This window comes from Aethalodelphis obliquidens, unplaced genomic scaffold (genome assembly GCF_003676395.1).
Source record: "Aethalodelphis obliquidens isolate GAN/ISIS:26980383/991018 unplaced genomic scaffold, ASM367639v1 scaffold39, whole genome shotgun sequence".
Taxonomy (NCBI): Eukaryota; Metazoa; Chordata; class Mammalia; order Artiodactyla; family Delphinidae; genus Aethalodelphis; species Aethalodelphis obliquidens.
Window position 1 is genome coordinate 11,498,918 of NW_020837983.1, and position 22,928 is coordinate 11,521,845.

General features: G+C 42.5%; 1 protein-coding gene across 4 annotated transcripts in view; it reads left to right on the forward strand.

Moving 5' to 3' along the window:
• GRHL2 (grainyhead like transcription factor 2) overlaps nt 1-22,928 on the forward strand; it is a 165,953-nt gene that overhangs the window by 63,940 nt on the left and 79,085 nt on the right. For all 4 annotated transcript variants that reach the window (XM_027131538.1, XM_027131540.1, XM_027131537.1 and 1 more), the window contains 3 exons: nt 8,130-8,185; nt 11,259-11,415; nt 14,957-15,068. In XM_027131538.1, coding sequence (XP_026987339.1) covers nt 8,130-8,185; nt 11,259-11,415; nt 14,957-15,068 — 325 coding nt within the window. The remainder of the gene's footprint in view (nt 1-8,129; nt 8,186-11,258; nt 11,416-14,956; nt 15,069-22,928) is intronic.

The following is a 22,928-nucleotide window of genomic DNA, read 5'->3' on the forward strand; positions in this document are numbered from 1 at the left end:
TCTTACGTGTAGGTTTATGATCCACTTTGAGATAATTTTTATATCTGGTGTTAGAGAAGGGTTGAGTCCCATTTCTTTCCCACATTGATATCCAGTGTTCCAGCATCATTTGTTGAAAAGAAAATATTCTTTCCATTTAATTGCCTTGGAATCTTTGTAGAACAACAATTGCTGATATAATTGTGAATCACCTCTCCAATTTTTGACCCAGAATATGTAATGCTTTTCTTCTTGTCTTTAGTTCAGGTCAGCTGCTTCAACATTTAGGAGCAGTGCCTTTACATTTGAGTCGATGGTCACTGACATCTCATTTTGCACTCCACCTGGGTCAATAAAAGACAATGACAGAAGGAGAAAACTTGTGGTTTCTTATTTCTTAAAGAGGAGTGACTGTGGTGGCAGTATACCAAATACTTGCAGCCCGATACCCATTTAGTTGCCAATGGGACAAAATTCAGCCACCTGAGGCTGAAATTGTAACCCTAAATAATCATATTTTAAAATAATAAGCATTTGATGAGCACTTACTTTGTGCTGGGCATCATTCTAAGTGATATATACTCATCTAATCCTCACAAAAACCCTATGAGGTACTATTATTGTCCTCTGTGTTTTCCAAATGAGGATACTAAGGCACAGAAAGCATAAGGACACCCATGGTCGCACCGTAGTAAGTGGCAGAGATGGGACTTGCCACAAGCTGTCAGGCTCCAGGGCCAGTGTCCTTAGTCGTTACCTCTACACTCAGAGACACTGTGGGACCTTCCAGTTCTTAGGAGCTCCATAACTGAACATAGTGCCTTGCTTAAATGTGTTTGTTTTCTTAATGAGGATTCTTTGTCTACGTCATTAGCTATTTCTCATCTTTCATGTGAGAATAAGAGGAACAAAAGGAACCAGCTCTCTGCAGCGTTGGGAGGGCCTCACAGTAGACAAGTCACACTAGCAGCCCTTCTTTTCCTGGCCTGTCATTCCTGAGTGCCTGCTGCTTTCTATGAAATTGGGGAATGAGCAGAGTGAGACACAATAAATTCCCTGCCCTTACCAGACTTCCATATTTCTTGGGTTCTGGTAGCTTTATATCAAACCTTCAGTGTCCTTGTAATAAAAATATTATCTTAAAGTTTGCTCCTTTAGCTTCCTGTGTGGTGTGGCTTAAAAGAGTCAACAACCTGCTGCTGCTGCTGCTTTTTTTTTTTCAAACTGAGCAAGGGATCTCGTAGGGTTTTTGGTATTGTTGAATATTTGATTTGCCCTCAAGCAGTCAGGGGTGCTTCTGTAGAGAAAATACATAGGATTTTCTGTAGAGAAAATACATAGGAATGTGAGGTGCATACTTTTTCACTAAAGGGTTGCTACTAATGTTTTTCTCACACAGTGCAGAAATATTACATTAGTCACAGAAGAGTCCGTGGATGTGGTCCAATGTCAGCGGAACCATCATGCTATTTGGAGGATGTGTTATGAGTTGTGTTTGTGTTGTAGGTAAAGAGGCTTATGAAAGGACGCAATTGTATTTGGGGTTTTATTTTGGAGTGGATGAGAAAGCAACTTACCAGAAACTAAATGTGAAAATTATTTCCACCGAGTTTGGTTTAGCTGCTCTCCTAGTCTTGGAAATCAGTGTTTACATTGCATATTATAATTCAATCTGATGTAAATTAAATGGAATGATTTATCATGATCTTTAGCCATGGCACTGTCAACTGGTTATAAGATCAGGTGAGCTCAGAGTGATTTCACCAAGTAAATTTCACTAAGGAAAACTTGTCTAAAACCTAGCACTTCCTTTAGGCAAACTACTAAAATGTCTACTACTTGTTGAATTTCATTTGCTATTAGAGATGGCTTCTCTCTCTCTCTCTCTCTCTCTCTCTCTCTCTCTCTCTCTCTGTGTGTGTGTGTGTGTGTGTGTGTGTGTGTGTGTGTGTATAGTGATACCAGGGAAGGGAGCAGTTTGGTTCAACTGAGGCTAGTAGCATTAAAAAGTTCTTCAATGAATTTATTTTAGCTAATTGGATTTATATTTTATTTTGTGTCCTCTTCGTAGTAACATTTGGTAAATATTTGTTTATACTGGGTGTCAGGCATTGTGCTAGACGTGGGAGTAGAGGGCAGGAGGTGTGCCTTGGTTTCTGCGCTCTAGAAGGTTACTATCTATATAGCTGCTATTTATTGAGTACTACTGTGTGCCAGGCACTGTGGCTTACACACTTTGTTTCTAATATTTACTATACCACAATGCTGCAAGGAAGGTATTACTCTTCCTACTTTACAGATGAAAAAACAGATTCAGAGAGGTTATGAACGTGCCAAAGGTCACACAGCTAATAAGCAGAGTATAGTTGATAAATATAAAACAGGGTAGTATTAACACCTAGAATGCTTTTAGGAAACATGTAAACCTTGAGAGATGCAAGAAAGAGTTTTTATAGAAAAATCATATGTATTGTCATCATAAGAATCAAAGTAGAAGAAAGAATTTGCTATTCTGTACTACAATTTTGTATGTCAGCTAACATAAGTCTAACTGTATGAATGAAGGAACACCAGATCTCAGTGATTTGATACACTAAATGTTTATTTCTTGCTAATAATAATCTTGATAGATGTCTGCAGACCTGTCTTTTGATCAGGAATCCAGGTTCCCTCCATCTTGTGACATTACCATCTCTATATGAGGCTTCAGGGTCATCCCAGCTGGGGAAGAGAGACCATGGAGATGGCACACTGAGTTGTAAATACTATGACCTGGAAGTAATGCTATTACCCCTGTTCACACTTCATTGGCTAGAACCAGTCACATGGTCTTAACTAACTGCAAGAGGTTAAGAGAAGTCTAGTTTTCCCATGTGCTCAGGAATGAGAATGATTTATGTGTGAGCACCAGATATCTCTACCATGTATTTCATTATTTAGTCCCTGGTATGTTATTTGTCAAATTAACATAGTTTGCAGAGAATCCTGAAATAAAATCAAAGAATTATTATTTGTTATACCCAACAGACGTATGATGGTTATATCCCTTGATGTTATATTCATCTGTAGGCTGATACTGGAAGTTACCCTGGATCTAAACCCTGTCCAACTAATTTTTGACTAATTTTTAACTGATAGTTCATTTCCCACCACAAACTTAAAGAATAAAATCTCAAAGATGTTGATTCAAGTACTGAAATGGAACATGGCTTCACTTTTTGATCAGTGCAACCAATTTTGCTGTTTTTATTTTAAATACATGATATAGTGCATATGGTACCACTAAAACTTCTATTATTTTATTAGTTTGTTTTTGCACCAAGCAAAATTTTGGAAAATCCTTAGCATACACATTTTATACTTGGGAAGGATTTAGGTTTCTCTATACATAGTCAAATTTTACGAGATTGGATGGCCTGTTATTAGGTTCCTAGGGGCCATCTACCCAGCTCTTGACTAGAATGGCTCTGGAAATCCCCGTTCTGTTAAAGCTGTTACGTTGCAGCACCATTTGATGCTTTGATCACTGTTGTCTCTTGAAAATGCTCTTAGCTTTATGTCCGCAGCTTCAGTTATCATCTATGTCCTGAATACTTTTCACATTATTTTTCTCCAGCCCAGCTCTCTCTGAGCTCCAGACCTTTATGTTCAACTGCCTGTTTGACTCTCCACCAGCTCAAAATCTGACTTACATCTTCCCTCATGTTCTCTGCTCTAGTGGAGTGGCACCACCGTCCTTCTGGTTTCTCAAGCAACGAGGATTTTTTTTCTTGATGCTTTGCTCTATGATAATCCCCATCTAAGTCATTACCAGTTCTATCAACTTCACTTTCTTAAATCTCTCAGAAATCATTTATCTCCATTCTACTTCCACCGTACTGACCCAAGCTGTCATTATCTCTGGCCTATAATACTGTCCACTTTTGTGCACTGTACCTGGGATGGTCTTTTCAGAATGCTAATCTGATCATGACACCCTCTCACTGAAATCCCATTGTTTTCAGGATTAAGATCTAAATCTTTAACGGGTTTACAAGGCCTTGCACGTTCTGTTTCTCCTCCCCCTTTCCCACCTCATCTTGCACATCTTTCCCCCTGGTGCTCTCTGCTCTGAGCATCATTCAGTTCTGTGAACCTGATATGCTCCCTCCTGCCTCAGGACCCATGTGCCTGCTACTCCCATGTTTTAGGACTGTGCTGTGCAATACTGCAGTCACTAGCCACCTGTGGCTATTAAAATTGAATAAAATTAAAAATTCAATTCCTCAGTCCCACTATCTCCATTTTAAGTGCTCAGAAGGTGCATGTGGCTAGTGACTACCATATTAGTGAAGATATAGAACACTTACATCTTTGCATAAAGTTCTATTGGACAATGCTATTCTAGAATATTCTTTACTACCTTCCACACCCTTCCTCCTGTGTGACTACCTCAAGGAAGCCTTCCCTGTCCTCCCCTTTCAGTTCCTAGTAAAGTCAGTTTTCTTTGTATCTAAGTCCACCAGCCAAAGACTACCGTGAACACATCTGTAGTCAAAGTTACATTTATTTAGCTTGCTTCTGCAAGGGGCCCTTAGGGACAACTCAGCAAGAGAGAGTTGGGAGGAGCTCTTGGTAGTGTTTGGGCTTGTTCTGGATGAGTCTAAGAAGGGATCATGGAAGTGACAACCAGCTCTGGATTTCATATGTCAAGACGTTGGGGCAGTCTAGAAACTGGGTACCTCGGTCGTCATTGTTCAGGAGATGGGATGAACAAAGCAGGGCTGAGGCTATCTTTGCCAAGAAGGCATCAGTCCCGCAGAAGGGGGGGATGTTACTCACTTTTGTACCTGTGTTATTGTCTTCTGGGGTTCTGTTGGGAGCATTGCTTATCTTCTGTTGGCCTTGTCCGTGTGCTGTTGGAAGCAGTACATTCTGTTAGGAGCATCAAAGCTGATTGTCAGTGGGACTGATTTTTACTTTCTCGGTGGTGATGTGCTCTCCTAGAACTCTGTTGTTCTTCTTAGAGTGCTTGCACACAGTTTGTAAATTTTTAAATTAATGATTATTTGACTAATATTTTTCATCTACTAGGTCGGAAGCTTCATGATAGCAGGGACTGCTTCTCTTTTTGTTCACTGTGGTATCCGTAGCACCTAGCGTGGTGTCTGATGCAAAGTAGATGCTCAGCAAATATTTATTGAGAGAGTGGATGAATGAATAAATGAATCATAAGACCTAAAAAATTGGTGGCTGATCAAAGACATGGAATTATTTTGCTATATCTGATTTTACCACTGTTAAGAATCATTGTCTTTTCGTAGTAGATTCTTAGTAGATGTCTCTTTCCTCCCACCCAAGGAAAAAACTAGAATTCTAATATTCAAAATTTAAATATAACATTCTAATATTCCTTGATGTCTAAAGTCCTTTAAGGATAATCTAGAAAATATATGTTACCATACTTCCTTTACTACCATTTTTCTCAGGCCAAATGATTAAGAAATGTATAGATGCACTGCATCAAATCACAGCAAGGTATGGTGATGTTGACTGTCTGCCTGCCTTTTGGCATCCTACAAATTATATTAAAATGTTTCCAAACAGTTGTGGAAACTTGGTAATTGTAGTCAGAATGGCCTGAGTGTTTTGGTTCTAATTCTTTCTTTTTTTGACCAAAATTTTTTATTTGACTAAATTCTATTTCATGCGTAAGCATGACAGTCTCTCCTGTTTATTAGACTTCGGCAACAAAAAGAAAACCAAGCAGCCTTGTACAGCAACAGTGAAAATGCCAAGGGTGAGGGTAGCCTACAGTTTTACTGTAGGATAAATATATATATATATATATTTTAAAGGCCTCTCTCCCTTTGGCCATATCAACAATCATTTAGGGCCATCATAAAGGATTGTGATGTTTTCCAGGTAGAGTATACATTTAATTTTTTTAATTATAAAGATAATGTAACCAAATTAAGGATAAATGTTTAAACTCAGAAAAAGTAATATCCATGTCAGTAATATGTCAACTATTTTAATTTTTTCATAGTTCTTGTTTACATGCTCATATTATTGGATTAAGAGTTTTTATTTGTTAGCCCATAGTTGACAGTCTCTTTGAGTCTGAATGGTTGTAGTATATCACATCTTCTTATATCCCCTGGGACATTAGAACCCTAGAATGTATCAGTCCAATATGTTTTAGTAAGCAAGTCTATCCTCAGGCTGCACGGTGCCATGGCATGGGCAATGAACTCATTCAGGGCCTTGCTTATTAATACTGGTTCACCATGTGTTGTTACGGGTTACCACATATTCCTTCAAAGAAGACCTTTGAAATGCATCTTCTCTGTCTTGGAGTCATTTCCTTAAATGCTCTTTTCATCATGCTACCTTCCTACTCCAAAATTTCCTAATTCTTAAATATATTAAGGATCAAAGCAAAGTTCACAACAGCCATAAAATCTTTCCAGAATTTTGCTGATCTTCCTTTCCTGGTAATGTTCATTCTGTACTTTTCCAGTCAGGACACCTGAATAAATGAATGGATGAATGCTTTAACATAGACCTTCATATCTAGTCATTTGCTGTATTTCAGTTTCTTTTGTTGTCATTTTTCATATGAATTTCACCTCCTCAACCAATTTTTATATATTTGAGGCAAAGAAAGTGCCTTATATATTTTCTCTATGTCTCTTGGCACCAGTCAGATGCTGAAGCCCCAGAATATTTCCATTTAATGCCTTGTTGATGGGTTGACTGATTGCAAAAGAAACACAAATCTGTATCTTTGAGTCTCTGTCATGATTAATAAACTAGTTAACAAATACTTGTCAGATGCTCCTGGGCTGCGTTTGGGTAAACTTTGAAGGGCAAACTGTCTTCTCGGATCCACGGAGTTTATAAGACTGTATATAAAGAAAGATCCTACGTATGTACATATAAAGTGTGAGGTGAGGGCACACTGCATTCAAGTGACGGTGGTTAGAGATTGTGAAGGAAATTTGGAAAGTAGCTGTGAGTGAACCTTTCCTGAGAAGGAAATCTTTGCATTACTTGTCAAAGAATGGAAGTTTATGGCAGAGAAATGAAAGACAAGACGGTTGTTTCTTAGAAAGAGACACTAGAAAAAAGGCCACAGCGGAAGGTCCAGATCTGTGTGGTCCACCAAGTGCTTTTTCATCAATATTCTATTATATTTACTTTAGGATCAAGAGTTAGGGCTTTTGGTGCATCTACTTTTAAGAGGGTTCTAAAATGTAGCAAAGTGCATCCTACTTGCACTAAATATACAACAGCTGAATGTCTGTGGACCCAAGCCTTTTCACATGTAATACTAAGACTTAGAATTTCCCTCCGCAAAATTACTTTTAACACTCTTGTGATAATGAAGATCTTAGAGAAGGGCATTGAGTACGATCAAGTGATTACTATAGAACAGAATTTTTGTTGTTGTTGTTGTTGGAAGAAGAAAATGTCAGTGTGAACTTCAGTTTCACAATTTTGCCTGAGTATGGAACAGAATTTAATACACATAGATAGAGCTCACCACGTTCCAGGAACTGTTTGTAGTACTTTATCTCTGCTAATGCATTTAATTCTTCTCATCACTATAAGTAGGCATTTTACAGCTGAAGAGAATACGGCACTTGCCTCAGTCTACATAGGCAGCAGGTAAAAGAGCTAGAACTTGACCCTAGAACTTGACTCTAGAAAGTCTTGCTCCAAAAACTATGCCCCAGAGCTCTCAATACTGCTTTATGATACGCTATGTGGCTTCTCTGTAATGAGTATTCCGTTACCTCAGAATTTGTGGCTTTTGGAATAAGTGTTGGAGATAAGAAAATGGAAGAGATGTTTACATGTTTGAGGAAACAGTTTCCAGTACCTGGAGACAATTTAGGAACACCTGTGGACATGCCAATGTGGACATGTGAATAAAAGCACAAATGCATTTTCTGTTGAAGGTAATTCTCAGTGTGCAGGTGGTATGCAGGTTCTATACACAAATGGTAACTATTTTCACTGTAGTTGAAAACATAATACCAAAAAAATGTGTAATTTTCTTTTCTAAAATGAGGATAAAACAGTTTGGATACATTTGTCACTTTTTTTTTTCTGCATAATGACTCACTATTTGTTTTAATTTTGATGACTTTTAAATTTTGCAGAAATTCCGGAGTGCTTCAGTTGGGGCTGAGGAGTACATGTACGACCAGACATCAAGGTAGGTTACAGGAGCTGCCCCTAGAAACTGATGAACTGATAACTGTTTAAATGTATCGTCAAGTTATACTTTTACACCTTTAAAAGAAAATTCTTTTCTCTCCACAATGACTTCTAAATTACTGTTTCCAGTCTTGATCAATTTTCTGAGACCTACCTGTACCCTTCCTTTGTCCTTTTGCTGCTAGACATCCCTTCTTAGGTGTTCCTCTAAACCTCAGGCACTTGGGCCTCCAGCACAGCATGTACGTGTCTTTTCCTCTTCTTTCCTTCCTTCTTCACTTCCTTCACATCTGTTCTTCCACTTTTATTTCTTGTTGTGCCTAATGTTGCCATCCTCCCAGCCACACACTCCAGAGGTGCAAGGTGCTTGCCTTCCTGCTGCACGTTCATGGCATTTGCCAAGTGCTGGATGTCCTATTCCCCCTGTCCTGTCTTTTCCAATTTACTCTTGTGTGTATGCTTCTGAGCTGTTGCAACATAACAGGTTGCCCTGCCAGCACTTTCTTTTCCCTTCCATTCCACTTTGGACATTTCTTCCTACTAGCTGTCACAGACTTTGGTGCCTTCCATCTTCCAGCAATGCGATAGGGATTGAGGATAAGTTATAACCTGTCCTTAAAAGAGGCCCATAGACTTTTGCAGGAGACCTGTGTGATGTCATACAAATTGCAATACATTTGCAAAATGATGAGTCCTGCTCATCTGCAGAGATACATAAATAGACAACTGAGATGACCTGCAGGCCTGGGTGTGTGTGGGTTGTGAGTGGGATGGGACCAGAGGAAAGCTTTACAAGAAGCAGCATTTGAACTGGATCTTGATGGATTACCAGGAGTTTTCCAGGGAAAGAAGGAGGATTAAGAACATTCTAGGTAGAGGGGCCACATGTTCAAAGTCCCTGTTCGTGATCATGCCTGTAGACAGGAGAGAATGGCAAGGATGAATTAATCCATCCCATTTACAAAACTTATCAGTGATTTCACCATTTCAGACAGAATAAGACACCAATTCCTTATGAAGGTAGTTGGGGCCCTCTATGTGCTGGTCCCTTTTTACTGTAAACCTTGTCCCCCACTGTATTTCTTGGCCCTTTACTTTTACATGTATGGCCCTCTTCCCCTCTCTCTGTTTCCGCTTGAAGCCCTCCTGCCCCTTCAGGGTCTCGCTCCAGCCTCAGGCTCCCCAGTCACCCTCTCCAGATTCTCCCAGCCAGAATTTGGGTGTGCAGTGGTGGTGAAGGGTAGGGGAGAGGCAGAGAAGATAAAGTTCCAAATCACCTTCTAAAACATGGAAATACATGTATAATTTGCATGCTGTCAATCCAGATAACCATGCAGCCAGCTATCAGGCCAGTGAAAAGAGCAATGACCTACCAGTCATGTGACCTGGTGTCTCTTTCTGCTTCTGTCATTGTCTCCAGGGGTGAGCAAGTTTCTCAGTCTCTCCTCAGCTGTGAAATGAGGAAAGTGGTTCTTATCTTGTGTTGTGGATGAGCTTGGGGGACGTGAATCCCTTGAAATTATATTAAAAATCATTAGTGTTCATATGTGCTTTTATCTGGGAAGAGGGTTCACAGCTTTCTTCATGTTTTTCAAGCAGTCTGTGCCCTAGACAAGTTGCACGCTCCTGGTCTAGGTGATTCCTGATATCCTGTCCAGGTCTCAAACTTTATGATTCAGTGGGTTATCTTGAAATTGCTTTTTCTAGGCAAAATGACAGTGGAATTGGTTCTGTCTTGAATGATTTATTTCCCACCTTATTCTAAGACACAGATTCTGGAATTTGCTTTGCTTATCAGCTTAAGCCTAAGATTTTTATCATGGAAGAGGAATATTATTTTGCCCTTCAAATTTCTTTCTCATTATAAAAGTTAAAAAAAAAATCAAACATTGCAGAAATATTCAACATAGAAAGCAAGAGTCCCCCATAATCTTGTAAGTAGATCATTTGAAGAGGCAAACTTCAGTCATTTTTGCACACAGCCTTTCACAGACTGAAATTAAAGAGCTAAAAAAATAGATGGACCCAGTGAAGAGCCTCTGATGATTCTCAGGAAACACACAAAGCACTTGTAATTGGATCATCACTGTGTGCCGTCCTGCAGTGTGACAGAAATAAATATTCTGAATGAGCATCTTAAATAAAAAGATTTGACTCATATCCGTTGCTCGTTGTAAACAACGGGCATATTCTTCAAAGTTGGGAAAATCAGTGTTTTTATTTTATAAGTTAACTTATATTTGTAAAATATTAGGGAAATTATTAAGAGCAGGGATCTGCAAACTTGTTTTCTGTAATGGGCTAGATACTAAGTATTTTAGGTTTGGCATACTACACAGTCTCTGTCACAGCTACTCAGCCCTGCTGTGGCAACACAAACAAACAAGTGTAGCTGTGTTCTAGTAAAACTTTATTTACAAAAAACAGGCAGCTAGCTGGCTTTGGCCGACAGACCATTGTTTGCAGGCTCCTGATTTAGAGCAGTAACCCTGTCGTGAGTTCTTTTGCAGGCTTAAAAAACAAAACCCCCAAATCAAAAAATACTCCCTGTTATGGAGCTAGATTCCATACAGATTTCAATAATGAATGAGTTCTAGATTTTTACATTTTGAACTATTTTAAAGTGGGATGTAGCTATTTGCAACACCTTGGCTAGACAAAAGAAAGTTGGTATACGGATGAATTGAACAAAAGCATTCACATATTTGTCTTGTTGCTAGGATGAAAGTGGCAAATTTTAGCGATTCTTAAGTTCAGGCATTACCAAGGACCAACTAAAACCTAACAGAGGCTCCCCCAGCTCCGCCTGGCACAAGTAGGCGGGCACATTGTGGACTTTCTCCCCTTCTAAACCATCTGGTTTATGGGCCACTATTAGAAATGTTGTGTGCAGTGTACTAACAGTGACCTTTGGTATGGTCTCATCTCTTTTGCCATGTGCTGTGTTTTGTCTGTGAAATGGAGTAAACGTTGGTTAATATTCATACAAAATGCTATTGATGTGAAATTGATCCAGAAGCCAGAAATGTCCAAGTGAATGAATCTGACCGCTATTTGTCTTCTGTTCACAGTGGCACATTTCAGTACACCCTGGAAGCCACCAAATCTCTCCGTCAGAAGCAGGGGGAGGGCCCCATGACCTACCTCAACAAGGGACAGTTCTATGCCATCACGCTCAGCGAGACGGGGGACAACAAGTGCTTCCGACACCCCATCAGCAAAGTCAGGGTAAGGGCCTCATTTCTCCAGTAAAGCACAGAGGGATCAGGTGAAAGCAGTGACTACCTGCCAGCCTTGTGGAAGGGCATGGAAAAAATCCCAAAATAAATAATTCTAGAACACATGTCAGAGAGTTGGGGCAAGAGAACTTACTGGCTTGCAGTTTATCATTTTAATCAGTAACTAATAAACCCCAGGGAAGGGACATGGTTGGAACATGCTTTCTGACTGTATCCCAGGAATTTCCCCAGCTTCATTCATTGCCTACGTGCTACCTAGTTGTTGTCGTCGTTGTTTTCAATCAAATGATGTGCAGTTTTCAAGTAAGCAGCTGTAAGTCAGAGCGTATGGGTGGGCAGGAAAGAGCTGGGCTTTCTTCTGAAAAGGAGGGTGCAATTCATTCTGCGTCCCTGGGCCCTCCGCAGCTTTGCTAAAAGACTTCTGCAGCCTGGCACTTACTCAGGAGTCAAGAGGTGGGCATGATATCATCCCTACCAGGAGTGACTTGGAGGAATTTTCACATTCACGAGTTATTAGTTCTATTTGTGGGACATGAAACTGCCTTGGAAGCCTGCCAGCTTCTGGCATTCTCGCTACTGCCAAGAAGGGAGGGAACTGGTAATCCCTGTCGACTGAAAAGGAAAATTATAGCAGAGCTCTCAAAAGAGGCTGAAGGAGTTTCCTGCCCTGTTGTAAAATGATTTATGCTGCTGTGTGCGTGGTGTGCACTCCTAAGCTCTTTCTTCTGCATACTGAGAAAGGAGCGCCGTGCTGTGCCGAGCCCAGTGAGTTTACCCCAACCCAGATTCCCAGGCAAAGGTAACCCCTGAGGTAGAAGAGAAAAGAGTGTCCAGGCGCCTGCTGGCCGCTTTGCCTGTTACTAGCTTTTAGGTAAAATCATTGCAGTGCTGCTTTCTTGAATCAACCCGGTTTTACGGCTTTGTTTCCATGAGAAAGACAAGGAAGAATTGCTGCTCATTTGTCCAGCAGGCCTTTCTCCCTCCGAAGCCATCCCAGTTCCAGATCAGAGTGACAGGAGGCAGGAGGCAGGGCAGTTGAGAGTGAGGGGAAAGACAGGGAGGATGTGGGGCTAACGACCCACCTGAGGCTGAACCCGTGGCAGGTGGAAGAGTGCTGAGTGTGCCCTCCAGAGGAGTCAGTATGTTCCAACCCTGAGGTCAAGGCTACGGTGGAGGTATGCTGTCAGCCGCAGCAGCATCATCGTCACCATCAATCATCATCATCCCCATCATCACAACAACCAGAGCCACAGTGTAACAGCTAGTTTTTATTGAGTGTATCTTCTGTGTGCTGGGCACTGTGTTAAGCACTGTACATCTAGTAACTCGTTGAAACTAACAACAGCCCTATGAAATAGGCATTCCTTTTATAATGTTACAGATGAAGAAACTTGGCCTTTTAGAAGCTAGCAACTGACCAAGGTTACATAGCTCAAACGTGAGGGAACTGGGTTATATCCCCAAGCAGTCAGACCCCCGAACCTACTCTCTTAACCACTAAGTATACTGTATTGAGTAGCATGGAGGCCTGAAAGGCAGACGGAGTTTAGCATGGAATCCACCTCTGGAAATATATCCTAGAATTTGTATCCTAAACCCTCACGTGTGGATGCCTGGTAAGAAGACACTGGATACATATTCTTAAAAAAAAAAATCTTGTAAATTACAAGTGTAGAACTCACGTATACACCTTGGTCACAACACTGTTATCATCACCCTGAAAAGATAACGCATGGTTAGTAATCTGAGGCTATGACAACAGTTTGTAGTGCAGGAACTTTTCCAAGAATTTTCTTTCATTGAAATCATGGAAATGATTACATATAGAAATTTTATTTCCTTCTGTTGCGTTTTGCCTAAGACCAAGAGCCTTCCTTCTCTTAAGGAGTTCAGTCTAACAGCCTTGGAGAGTAGGATGGCCCTTCTCAGAATGGATCTTTCTTACTCCTAGGCTCTGTTAGAGCCAGCAGTGTGGAGAAATGAGGGATGCACTTGGAACCTCCTAGCGCTGATTTCTGAGAACAGCGTTGCATCCCGAGTCGAAGCGTAGCCGTGGTAATAGCAGTTTCAAACGGCCTTTCTCCTTACCACTGGAAAAATACATTTCCATCCCAAGAATACGCCATTTTAGTCATGTGCTAGAAAAAATTACCTGAAATGTTCTTTTTATTTTGGAACAGACAGAAAAAAACACCAGGAGGCTGGGCAGTAAACTCTTACATATAAATGGAAAAGCCTGCGGAAGGGGGAGGGAGGATGGAGAGAGGCTGAGCCCAGAGTTCCACCAGCCCAGCCAGTGGATCCCTTTCTTGTCAGCTCTCCTCCATGCCTTTGAGGGTCACGCCGCTGTGAATGCAGAGAGTATGGATGCATATCTCTAAACTAGCTTTTCTAACAAACACCTGCTTTCTTGTGTAACAGATGTTTACACACCACTGGGAATAAGCCAGATTTTGACCTGACAGTTCAGTCACAAACATGTATTTGGTATCTCTTATTTGTCGGGCACCAGGGCCCCCGTGGTGAGTGACTCTGTCCCAGCCCTCATTGGGATAGGCATCAGTGGGAAGACATTGCCATGGACTGAATAATTGTAAATAATTAGGTAGATGACTACAAGTATGTGAAATGCTACAAAGGAGAAGTTATTAAAGAATGGGAGTCATTGAAACACTCTTCTGGAATAGCAGAAAAATGTCTAAGAAGTATTTTGCATATGGAATGAGGGGGGGAGTATATTCCTGGATACGGTATTCCTCATGCTGTAATTACAGGGGTTTTGCTTTTTGGTTTTTTGGTTTGTTTATTTCTTTGGTTTTGGTACCTCCTCCATCTCATAAATGACAATGAATTAACATATATTTAGTTGAACAAGGCTGTAACTTAGAAGTGAAAGCAGTTTGGGATACTTATTTCTACAAGACATTATTAGTTTCTCATGCTCATTTTAAAAGTACATCCACATATTTTTATAAATAACATAGTTGACCTTGTAGCTTTTGGTCTATGAAATATCTGTAGCTTAGATCTTCGTTCATCAATATGAGCTCATCTTTTAATATTTCTCTCATTATTCCCACTAATCCAGCCAGAGGCACTTAATTAGGCCAGAAACAGATGTTTGCTCCTTTACAAAAGCACCAAATTCTATGTTTAAGGATATGAAATTTCAAAAATGTTCTTGTTTCCAATACAAGAAAAAAATCTTTTTTGGTATGCCCACTCAGCTCACACAATAATAAATTTGCTGGTAAATTGGATAATCTGTTTGTTTATGATTCATGGTGAAAATGATGTAGCGTTCTTTTTCACTATGTGCTGTTCTTGTTTCCCATTCATTTTTTTAAAGTAGTCCCATTTTCAAACAAGACAAACCATACGCCTGGGCTTACTGGGCTTTTCTAAAGCAAGAAAAACAAATTTACAGAAATGACAGCAACCCACCTCTGATAGAACTTCTAGAACTGGAGAGTGTGTGAAGCAGGAGGTGCTGAACAGAAAGTAAGCTCCGTGGTTCTCCCCCTCTGCAGAGCGTGGTAATGGTGGTCTTCAGTGAAGACAAAAACCGGGACGAGCAGCTGAAATACTGGAAGTACTGGCACTCTCGACAGCACACGGCCAAGCAGAGGGTCCTCGACATCGGTAAGTTGACCTTGACCTCCCGGCATGGTCTTTGGTAAACTGCCATGTTGTCATGATGCAAAGGAGAGCCCAGCCCAGAAATCACAGTTGGGACCCACGTCACTCTCATGATGTGCCAGGCACTAGTCTGTGCACCTTTCCTATGTTTTTAGTACATTTAGTACAAATCAGGCTGAGAAGTCAAAATCAGGCTAAGCTGAGAGCAAAACACTTTTCGTTCCATAAAAGTCAACTGTGTCTCCTATAATAATAGATTTAGCTTTGCAACGGCCGTGCCAGTTTCTAAAATATATTTCCATGCCCTCTCGTGTTTGAGCCTAATGATTGGCAGGCAGGCCAGAGGAACTGTTATCCCCCTGTGGCGCGAATACCTCAGCTCATTTGGTTCCAGGGTACTTGCGAAGGTCACGTGACTAGATACAGCATTCTCGTTCTCTAATTCTCCATCCCATGTTCCTTCCATCCAAACACATGTCTAGTGCAAATGATCCTAGGTGATCAGACAAACGCAATGTTTGAGAGAGCTTTCCCGGCAGCAGAGAAGGAATGGACCTGCCAAGTGCATTTTCTGGAATCTGTACATTCCTACACATGATGTCTGTTCTTCAGAGACCTAGAGCCCTCTGGACAAGACTCAGAGTCCCGTCAGGAAAGCAGAGCCCACACCAGGTGGTTCCATGGAGATAATTCATTGCCAGAGTTGGGAGGGCTGAAGGCACCGTGAGACAGTGCAGACAGGAGCAACAGCACGAGTCTGCTGCTCTTAGCTGGAGGGCCAGAGGATCAAAGGGAGAGGTGCTGGGTGTTGTGAGAGCTGCCCAGCAGGAACAGGCACCAGCTGGAGCTGGGACCAGCTTTCCAAGAGCAGGCAGAACCTCAGGAACCTCAGAGGAGTCACTGCCAGAGACACCCCTCAGTGCCAAGAGGGCGGGGGGAGAGGGGCTGCCCTGGCTTCGCCCTGCCTCCCAGTCTCCCCCGGTGCTTCCCGGTGGCCACATTACCCTGAAGCAGAGGGCACGTGACCCTGGCACATGCACTTTGCAGGAATCAACCTCTGAGACACAGAGCAAAGCAGGGGAAGTCAGGGATTGCATCTCAAAGTACCTAGAAATTACTTAAAAACGCAGTAATACAGTAAGTCCCCTACCAACGAACGAGGTCCCTTCCAAGAGCGCGTTTGCAAGTCCAATTTGTTCGTAAGTCCACCAAAGTTAACCTAGGTACCCAACTAGCACAATCGGCTATATAGTACAGTACTGTAATAGGTTTATAATACTTTTCACACAAATAATACATAAAAGCAAACACAAAAAAAGGAAGAAAACATTTCTAATCTTACAGTACACTACCTTGAGAAGTACAGTAGTACAGTACAATAGCTGGCCTACAGGGGCTAGCATCGAGTGAACAGGCAAGAAGAGTTACTGACTGAAGGAGGGAGAGGAGGTGGGAGATGGTAGAGCTGAAGGATCCTCAGCAATAGGAGATGGAGGGCAAGCTGCAATGTCACTCACGCCTGACGCTGATGGCACAGGTTCTGCTTCCTTGCTGGATTCAATTCTATCTACCCTCTTGAAAAAACGATCCAGTGACACTGTACTACTGTACTCTGTACTGTACTGTACAGTAACGTACACAAAAGCACCACCACTTGCAGAGGACGCACGCAGGTGACAATGTACACCAGACACATGAGCTAACTTACGTGACTGGACACGTGAACACAGGTTCGAATCTTTGAAAGTTCACAACTTGAAGGCAGGGGACTTAATGTATATGTGTTTCTAAGTAATTTTAACACTTTATCTACTTGCTGCTTCCATGAGAAATAAATCATGTCTCATTTATAGGCTTTATTTTCACATTTTGCAGACCAACAGCGTACAGCCCCAGTGAGGATAGGCCAAGCGAAGGTTTCCACTGTGTTGGACACCAGAGGTGCTAATGAGCCATTAAAAGGATGTTTACTTTGATTTCTCTCGCATTGTAATGAAGGATTTTTCAGACCTTCCATCTCACACTTGCTGGGGCCCCTTGACCAATGGCAGAGAAGTTAGTAACTAGGTGAGGGTTAGAGACTCACTGTAGAACATATTGAAACTAACTTGCTGTTTTTTCTTGCAAAATGGCTACACCACTCCTCCCCCTTCCCCCCTGCCACACATACACATCTGTAAACTCATCAAGCTTATTTATCTAATGAACTAGGAAGCCGAGGTCTAGAGAGGCTCACTGACCCACCTTTCCAAGTGACTTGTCCTCAGATAATTAGGGCAGGAATTAGTGCAGGAGCTGGGATAAAAACAGTCTTCCTCACCCAGGTCATACCCTGAACCCCTAAAACTGACTGACTAGGGCGAAGGATTTGGGGATACTTGCCATAACCTGCTTTGCAGCCAATCTGCACAGAGCAGAGGAACAATTTTATTTTATTTGAAAAGTTTAGCCTTATAATTATTGCCCAAGAAAATGAGAGGAGCAGTTAAATAGAAATATGGACCAGGTCCAAATAAGGCAAATAATAAAAGCATTTTCCTGGCATACCTATTGGTTTAAATTTCACGTCGTTACAAGGTTTACTTTTCTTGGACTAGAATGATCTCTCAGGTCTCATACGATTTCAGATCTTACCTCTTTTATCACCTCTTGCCTGCCTTTTCTCCCTCATGTAACCCTTTACACATGCGTGTGTGCCCACATGTACACACACGATTCATCATTGAGATGTGTGACTCTTACCAAGTAGCTTCATGGCCACTTGGGCTACTTGCTCTGAATCTGAGGTGAAGACACTGAATCAACCCCTTAGCTTCAAATGGAAAATCAATTTTCAGACCACAGTCTCTACCCCTAATCTCAACCTGACAGGATTAGGAAATATGCAAAAAATGTCATCTAATTCATTCTTGTACTAGATTAAAAAAAAAAAAATCAAGCCCTTTGTTCCTCTGCCAGTGGGTGGTTAACACCGTTTCCAATAGAATGGGGAAGCTGATGCTGCCACAGCACATATGTCTGTGTGTGGAAGCCGTCACCGGTAGTAACTGTGCAGGGCCGTGTAGAGAATGTTCGTGTGGCTGTACCTTGGCTGCTGAGGGGGTAGGGAGGCCCAAGAGTGTGTATGCTATACCGTTGTCATTTGGGGTTGAGAACCTTATAGTAGCCTGCAAAAGAAAAGGAAGAATCCCAAATTATGTAATGTGTTATCTTTCTTCACCTCCATGAACTGGAGGTTAAAGTCAGGGCTCCAAAGTTGCAGTTCCCACGCCTCCACCAGCCACTGTGGTCAGCAGGTTCAGCTGAGCCCTGCAGGTAGTGAACTTGAAGCTCATGTTAGAGACTGAGATGAGGCCCCTTTTGCTAAAACAAGCATTCATAACCTTGGTCCTTGGGGTCTGTGGGTGTGGGCTACAGGGGAACCTCAAACTCCTCAAATTACGCGTAACACAATTTTGTGTGTATGGGTGTGCGCATCCTTTCCTCTCCTTTCCGGGGGTGCCTGGGACAAGCAGCCTGTCTCCAGCACGCGGCCTCCCTCCCTCCACTCCAGGAGAAGCCCGATGGAGCTCTTACCTCTCTTTGTGTCTTTCCTTCTTCAACATCCCCTCAGCACTCACACTCAAGGATTCTCCTGGCATCTCTTGCACCTGAAATAATCATGCCTGGAGAACATTCTGCATCTTCCCTGACATAAGTCTGTCTCCCTTGGATAAGATTGTTGGCTGTTCTTTGTGGCTACTCTTCATCTCCCACATACTCTTGATGCTCTGAGTAGCCCCTGTGTGCTGGCTGCCTGGTGGGAGAGGACCCTCTGCGTCCCCGATGGAGCCCTGTCTGTGGATCCGTGGAAAGGAGAGTGAGAGCCTGAGGGCCAGGGAAGGAGGCTGCCCCTCAGAGCACGTGGCGCCTCAGCTCCCAGCTTCCTGTGTGCTGAGTGGAGTTCTCGGTGAGGCCATCCCTGCCTCACACCAGTGACATCCCTCCTTGAGTGGATACTCCCATGATGCCCAGCTTGTTCCCTCACTTCTTGGAGGCTTTGCCTGTTGTCACCTTATCAGAGAGAGACCTTCCCTATCACCTTACCCAAAGTCACCCTCTCATCACTCTTGAGCTCCCTTAATTTTAGTTTACTGCAGACTGCTTGTTATCACCTAACAGGTTATTATGAATATATGTTTCTATTTCTTATTGTGTGCCCCCTCCTACTAGAATAAGCCCGTAAGAGCAGGCACTTGTCTGATTTGTTCTCTGCTCCAGCCCCAATGCTTAGCACAGAGCCCAAGTCATCATGAGTGTTCAATAAATATTTCCTGAAGGAATGAATGAGTGAATGAATGAATGAATGAACAAATGTATGGATGAAACTCTTACTACAGTGACGGGAGGCAGGCTTTCGAAGGAGTGAACTGTGTCTTAATAAAAGCTCCCACGTGTCTGTTGCCTTCTTTGTACTGGGCTCTTTCTGTGCATCAGACATAAACATTTTGTCCTTCCTCCTGAAAACAACTTACTTTGTTGTTTAAAAACTGAGATGGTGAGGGGCTAAGAATTTTACCCAGGGTCAAATCCCTGGTAAGTGAAGATGGAAACCCAGGAATGCTGGAGTTTGCACCCCTTGTTTTATTTTTTATTATTCGATGTCTTCACTCCACTGTCTATTGTCTTTGTATCCTGACCTGTAGATAGTTCTTGGCCCCCATCAGGCCATGCGGAGTGACTGCACACATTCATGAATTGACCTTGCATTGAGGTCCTTCTTCTCTCCTCTACGCCTTTCTCTCCAGACATTGAGAACATCTTGCACTCTGGGTGGTAGGACTCTTGGCCGCTACTAGTTCTGATATTTCTGAAAGCCAGTTCGGAGACGAGGTTCTTGTACATTAGGCCATAAACTATGTTTGTGGGGAAGGAAGCATTAGCAATTAGCTCTTACTGGATATAAGTACAACAAACCAACCCCAGCCCAAGTGCCTTCTGCTGCTTGGCAAAGCACACAAGCAGGGTTCTCCAAGTTTCACAAGTTCTTTCTTGTGAGCTCATCGGATAACAGAATTATTCCAGGTCATAGATACGTTTACATTCTGCAGCCCAGAGATTGTCCCTGTGCCAATTGTACCTACTGTACGGAATCGCCGCTTTGACGATATCTGTCGTTTGCTCCTCTCTGAGGGTGAAAGCCCCTAAGGGGGCATGGAGTTAGTGCCGGTCCCATCTTAGTTACCACCAGCTTGCAGAAAGGCAGAGTGATTCCACATTCGCTCAGCAACTGGACCCTTTGTTAGGAACAGGCAATTCAGAGATACATAAATAGGGTGGAGCCCCCTCCTCGAACTGCTCAAGTCTGGAGGCAAGAAGATGACCAGCTAAGAGACCACGCGTGAGGGGCACATGGGAGGAGCACTTCCCTGAGATGTTTCTAAGACCCCTCGGAAAAGATAACAAGAGTGGCTGAGCTCGAAAAGGTGGCGGAGAGTGCTGTGAGCCAGGGAAGCAGCCCACGCGGAGGTGCAGGAATCCAGACAGAAAAACCAGAGTGAGATTGGCGCATAATTTTATAAAATCTGGTAAAACTGTTGGCAGAGATGGGAGGGGTGGAAACTCTCGTGCATGCCGGTGGGAGTGTCATCGATTCAACTTACACAGGGAGTGGGGAGAAGGAGGGAAGTCCCGCGTAAACTGGGTTGAGAAAATGAGATTGAAGGCTGTGGTGGCTGTGGAGGCGCTTGCTTTTTTCAGGGGAATCTTAGAGCACCAGGGATATGAAGTATAGATGGAATTTGGGTCTCAGGCTCTCAGAGGAGCCCCATTTAAAGCTGTTTCCATGAGGTACGGGCTGAAGCTCCAGGTCTACCGTGGAGGCTGAACGAGCCCAGCTGGGTGCTTAAGGGTCCAAGGCCCAGAAGGTTCCAGGTATTAGAGGGCCATTGACAAATACCACGTGTCCTGGTGGTAATGCCCAGAGCTGCAGGTGGAATGTTGGGGAAATGCTGCCTCTCAGACCGTGGGGTGGGTCTTTGCAGAGGAACATCACCACACCAGATGCTGAGGGGAATTAAGCTCAGGGTTTCTCGTCCTCTGCTGCTTTGACATTAGCTTGGCTCCAGGGTCTTGGTTTGCAGTTTTGTTGGGGAGCTATTGAAAAGTGTGTGTTTATACTCTTTTATATTGAGGTGTAACATGCATACTTTGTATTTTGCTAATTCAGTTTTTCTACTGTTGAACAGAATGGGCTTTAGAGATCCAGGAATACGTAAGTGAGGGTTCATAAAAGTTGTCACTCACCCAGGTGGATGTGTTGCATTCACTTTTCAGTCCTCGCAGAACTCTGACAAGGAGGAGACTGGGAATAAATAAAGGCAAAAGGAATATGGGGATGAGGCGGTATTTCTCTTCAATGAGTTGCAGTATTTGATTTTGGAGGCTTTGGATAACCACTGAGGATTTTTAGCAGGACTGTCATGCAGTGATATCTGTATTTCAGAGAGGTAGTTCTGGGCCAGCATGGGGGTGGGATTGAAGTGAGGGAGAGACAGTTATGGCTGGGAAAGGAGAGATGCAAAGTTAACCCAGGAATGAGAGATGAATTCTAGAACTGGTGGACTCTCCAGGACTGACTGGCTCTGGGAATAAAGGAGAAGATAAAAATCACAGAAGAAAAGCTCAGCTTTGTTAGCGAGGAGAGGCGGATGTCCCGCCCTGAGGCAGGGGGTCGGGCGGGGCAGCGTGGCCAGCTGCGGGGGAGTGGAGGCCGGCCAGTGCTGAGCCCAGCCAGGGACACGATGACACACGTGGAGCAGGCTGGGAGTTACCCGGGACTCATTTGCATGGTGGAGGGATCCAGTTTTGCACGATGTAAGCCATTTTAAAAACATTTGAAATGAACCACAAATCACGAAATGAACCAGACTGCATACCAAGTCTACTCAAACCGTGAATAATTCCAAAACCACTTTCCTGGGAAGGGATATTTTTCTCTTTGTTTCCTTTCAAACAGGGAAGGAAAATTATAAGACATTCAACAACCAATATTGATTTATAAAATGAAACATCAGAAGCTACAGCAGATATATTGAAACTCATTCAAATATAATTTCTCTACTGAACAGAATTACTTTCGTGCTTTACAATGCACATGTTTCAAAATAATGGACATCCCAGTTTTTGCACTTTCAGAACGGGTGGTGTAGATTGTCATGTAATGAGACTTACTCCACAGGCATGTCCGAATAAGGATCATTACGTTATAGTCACGTCCAATGTGACCAGTATTGACATAATTTTGTAGTTAATTGTGAAACTAACCATTTGCCCTTTATTCAGTCTGTCTTTAATTTTGGTTCCCAGTAAGTCATCTTTCCCTGTACCAGGTTGTATTAGTTATATTGTTAATATTAATCCCATACTTTTCCATGGTAATTAGTAGGCAATTATAGTACATCTTGGGTTATTAGCGTGTGATTATAGGATTTTTGTCTGTGCCCTAATGCAAATCTATCTCTTTATTTTTAAATCGTGTTGTTAATAGCAATCTTATATTAAGATAAAGCTTTCAGGAACACTTATGTTCCAATGAAATCAAAATATTTCTTCATGTTTAGTTCTAAATTGTTATCTTTGAGAGTCAAAGAGAAGCCTTTCAGAAGACTTTCGAATACAGAACTTCGTTGACCACTGGGACTTATTCAGCTTGGCTGTCTGTCCAGGCCTGGGAGCTCTCGTCTGTCTGAAATCCTACTCCACTTTCAAATAGGAATTGCGAATAAAGTTGTCGCACCTTTCCTTCCTTCGTTCCTTCATTTCTTCCTCCCTCCCTCCCTCCCTCTCTCTCTCTCTCTCTCTCTCTCTCTCTCTCTCTCTCTC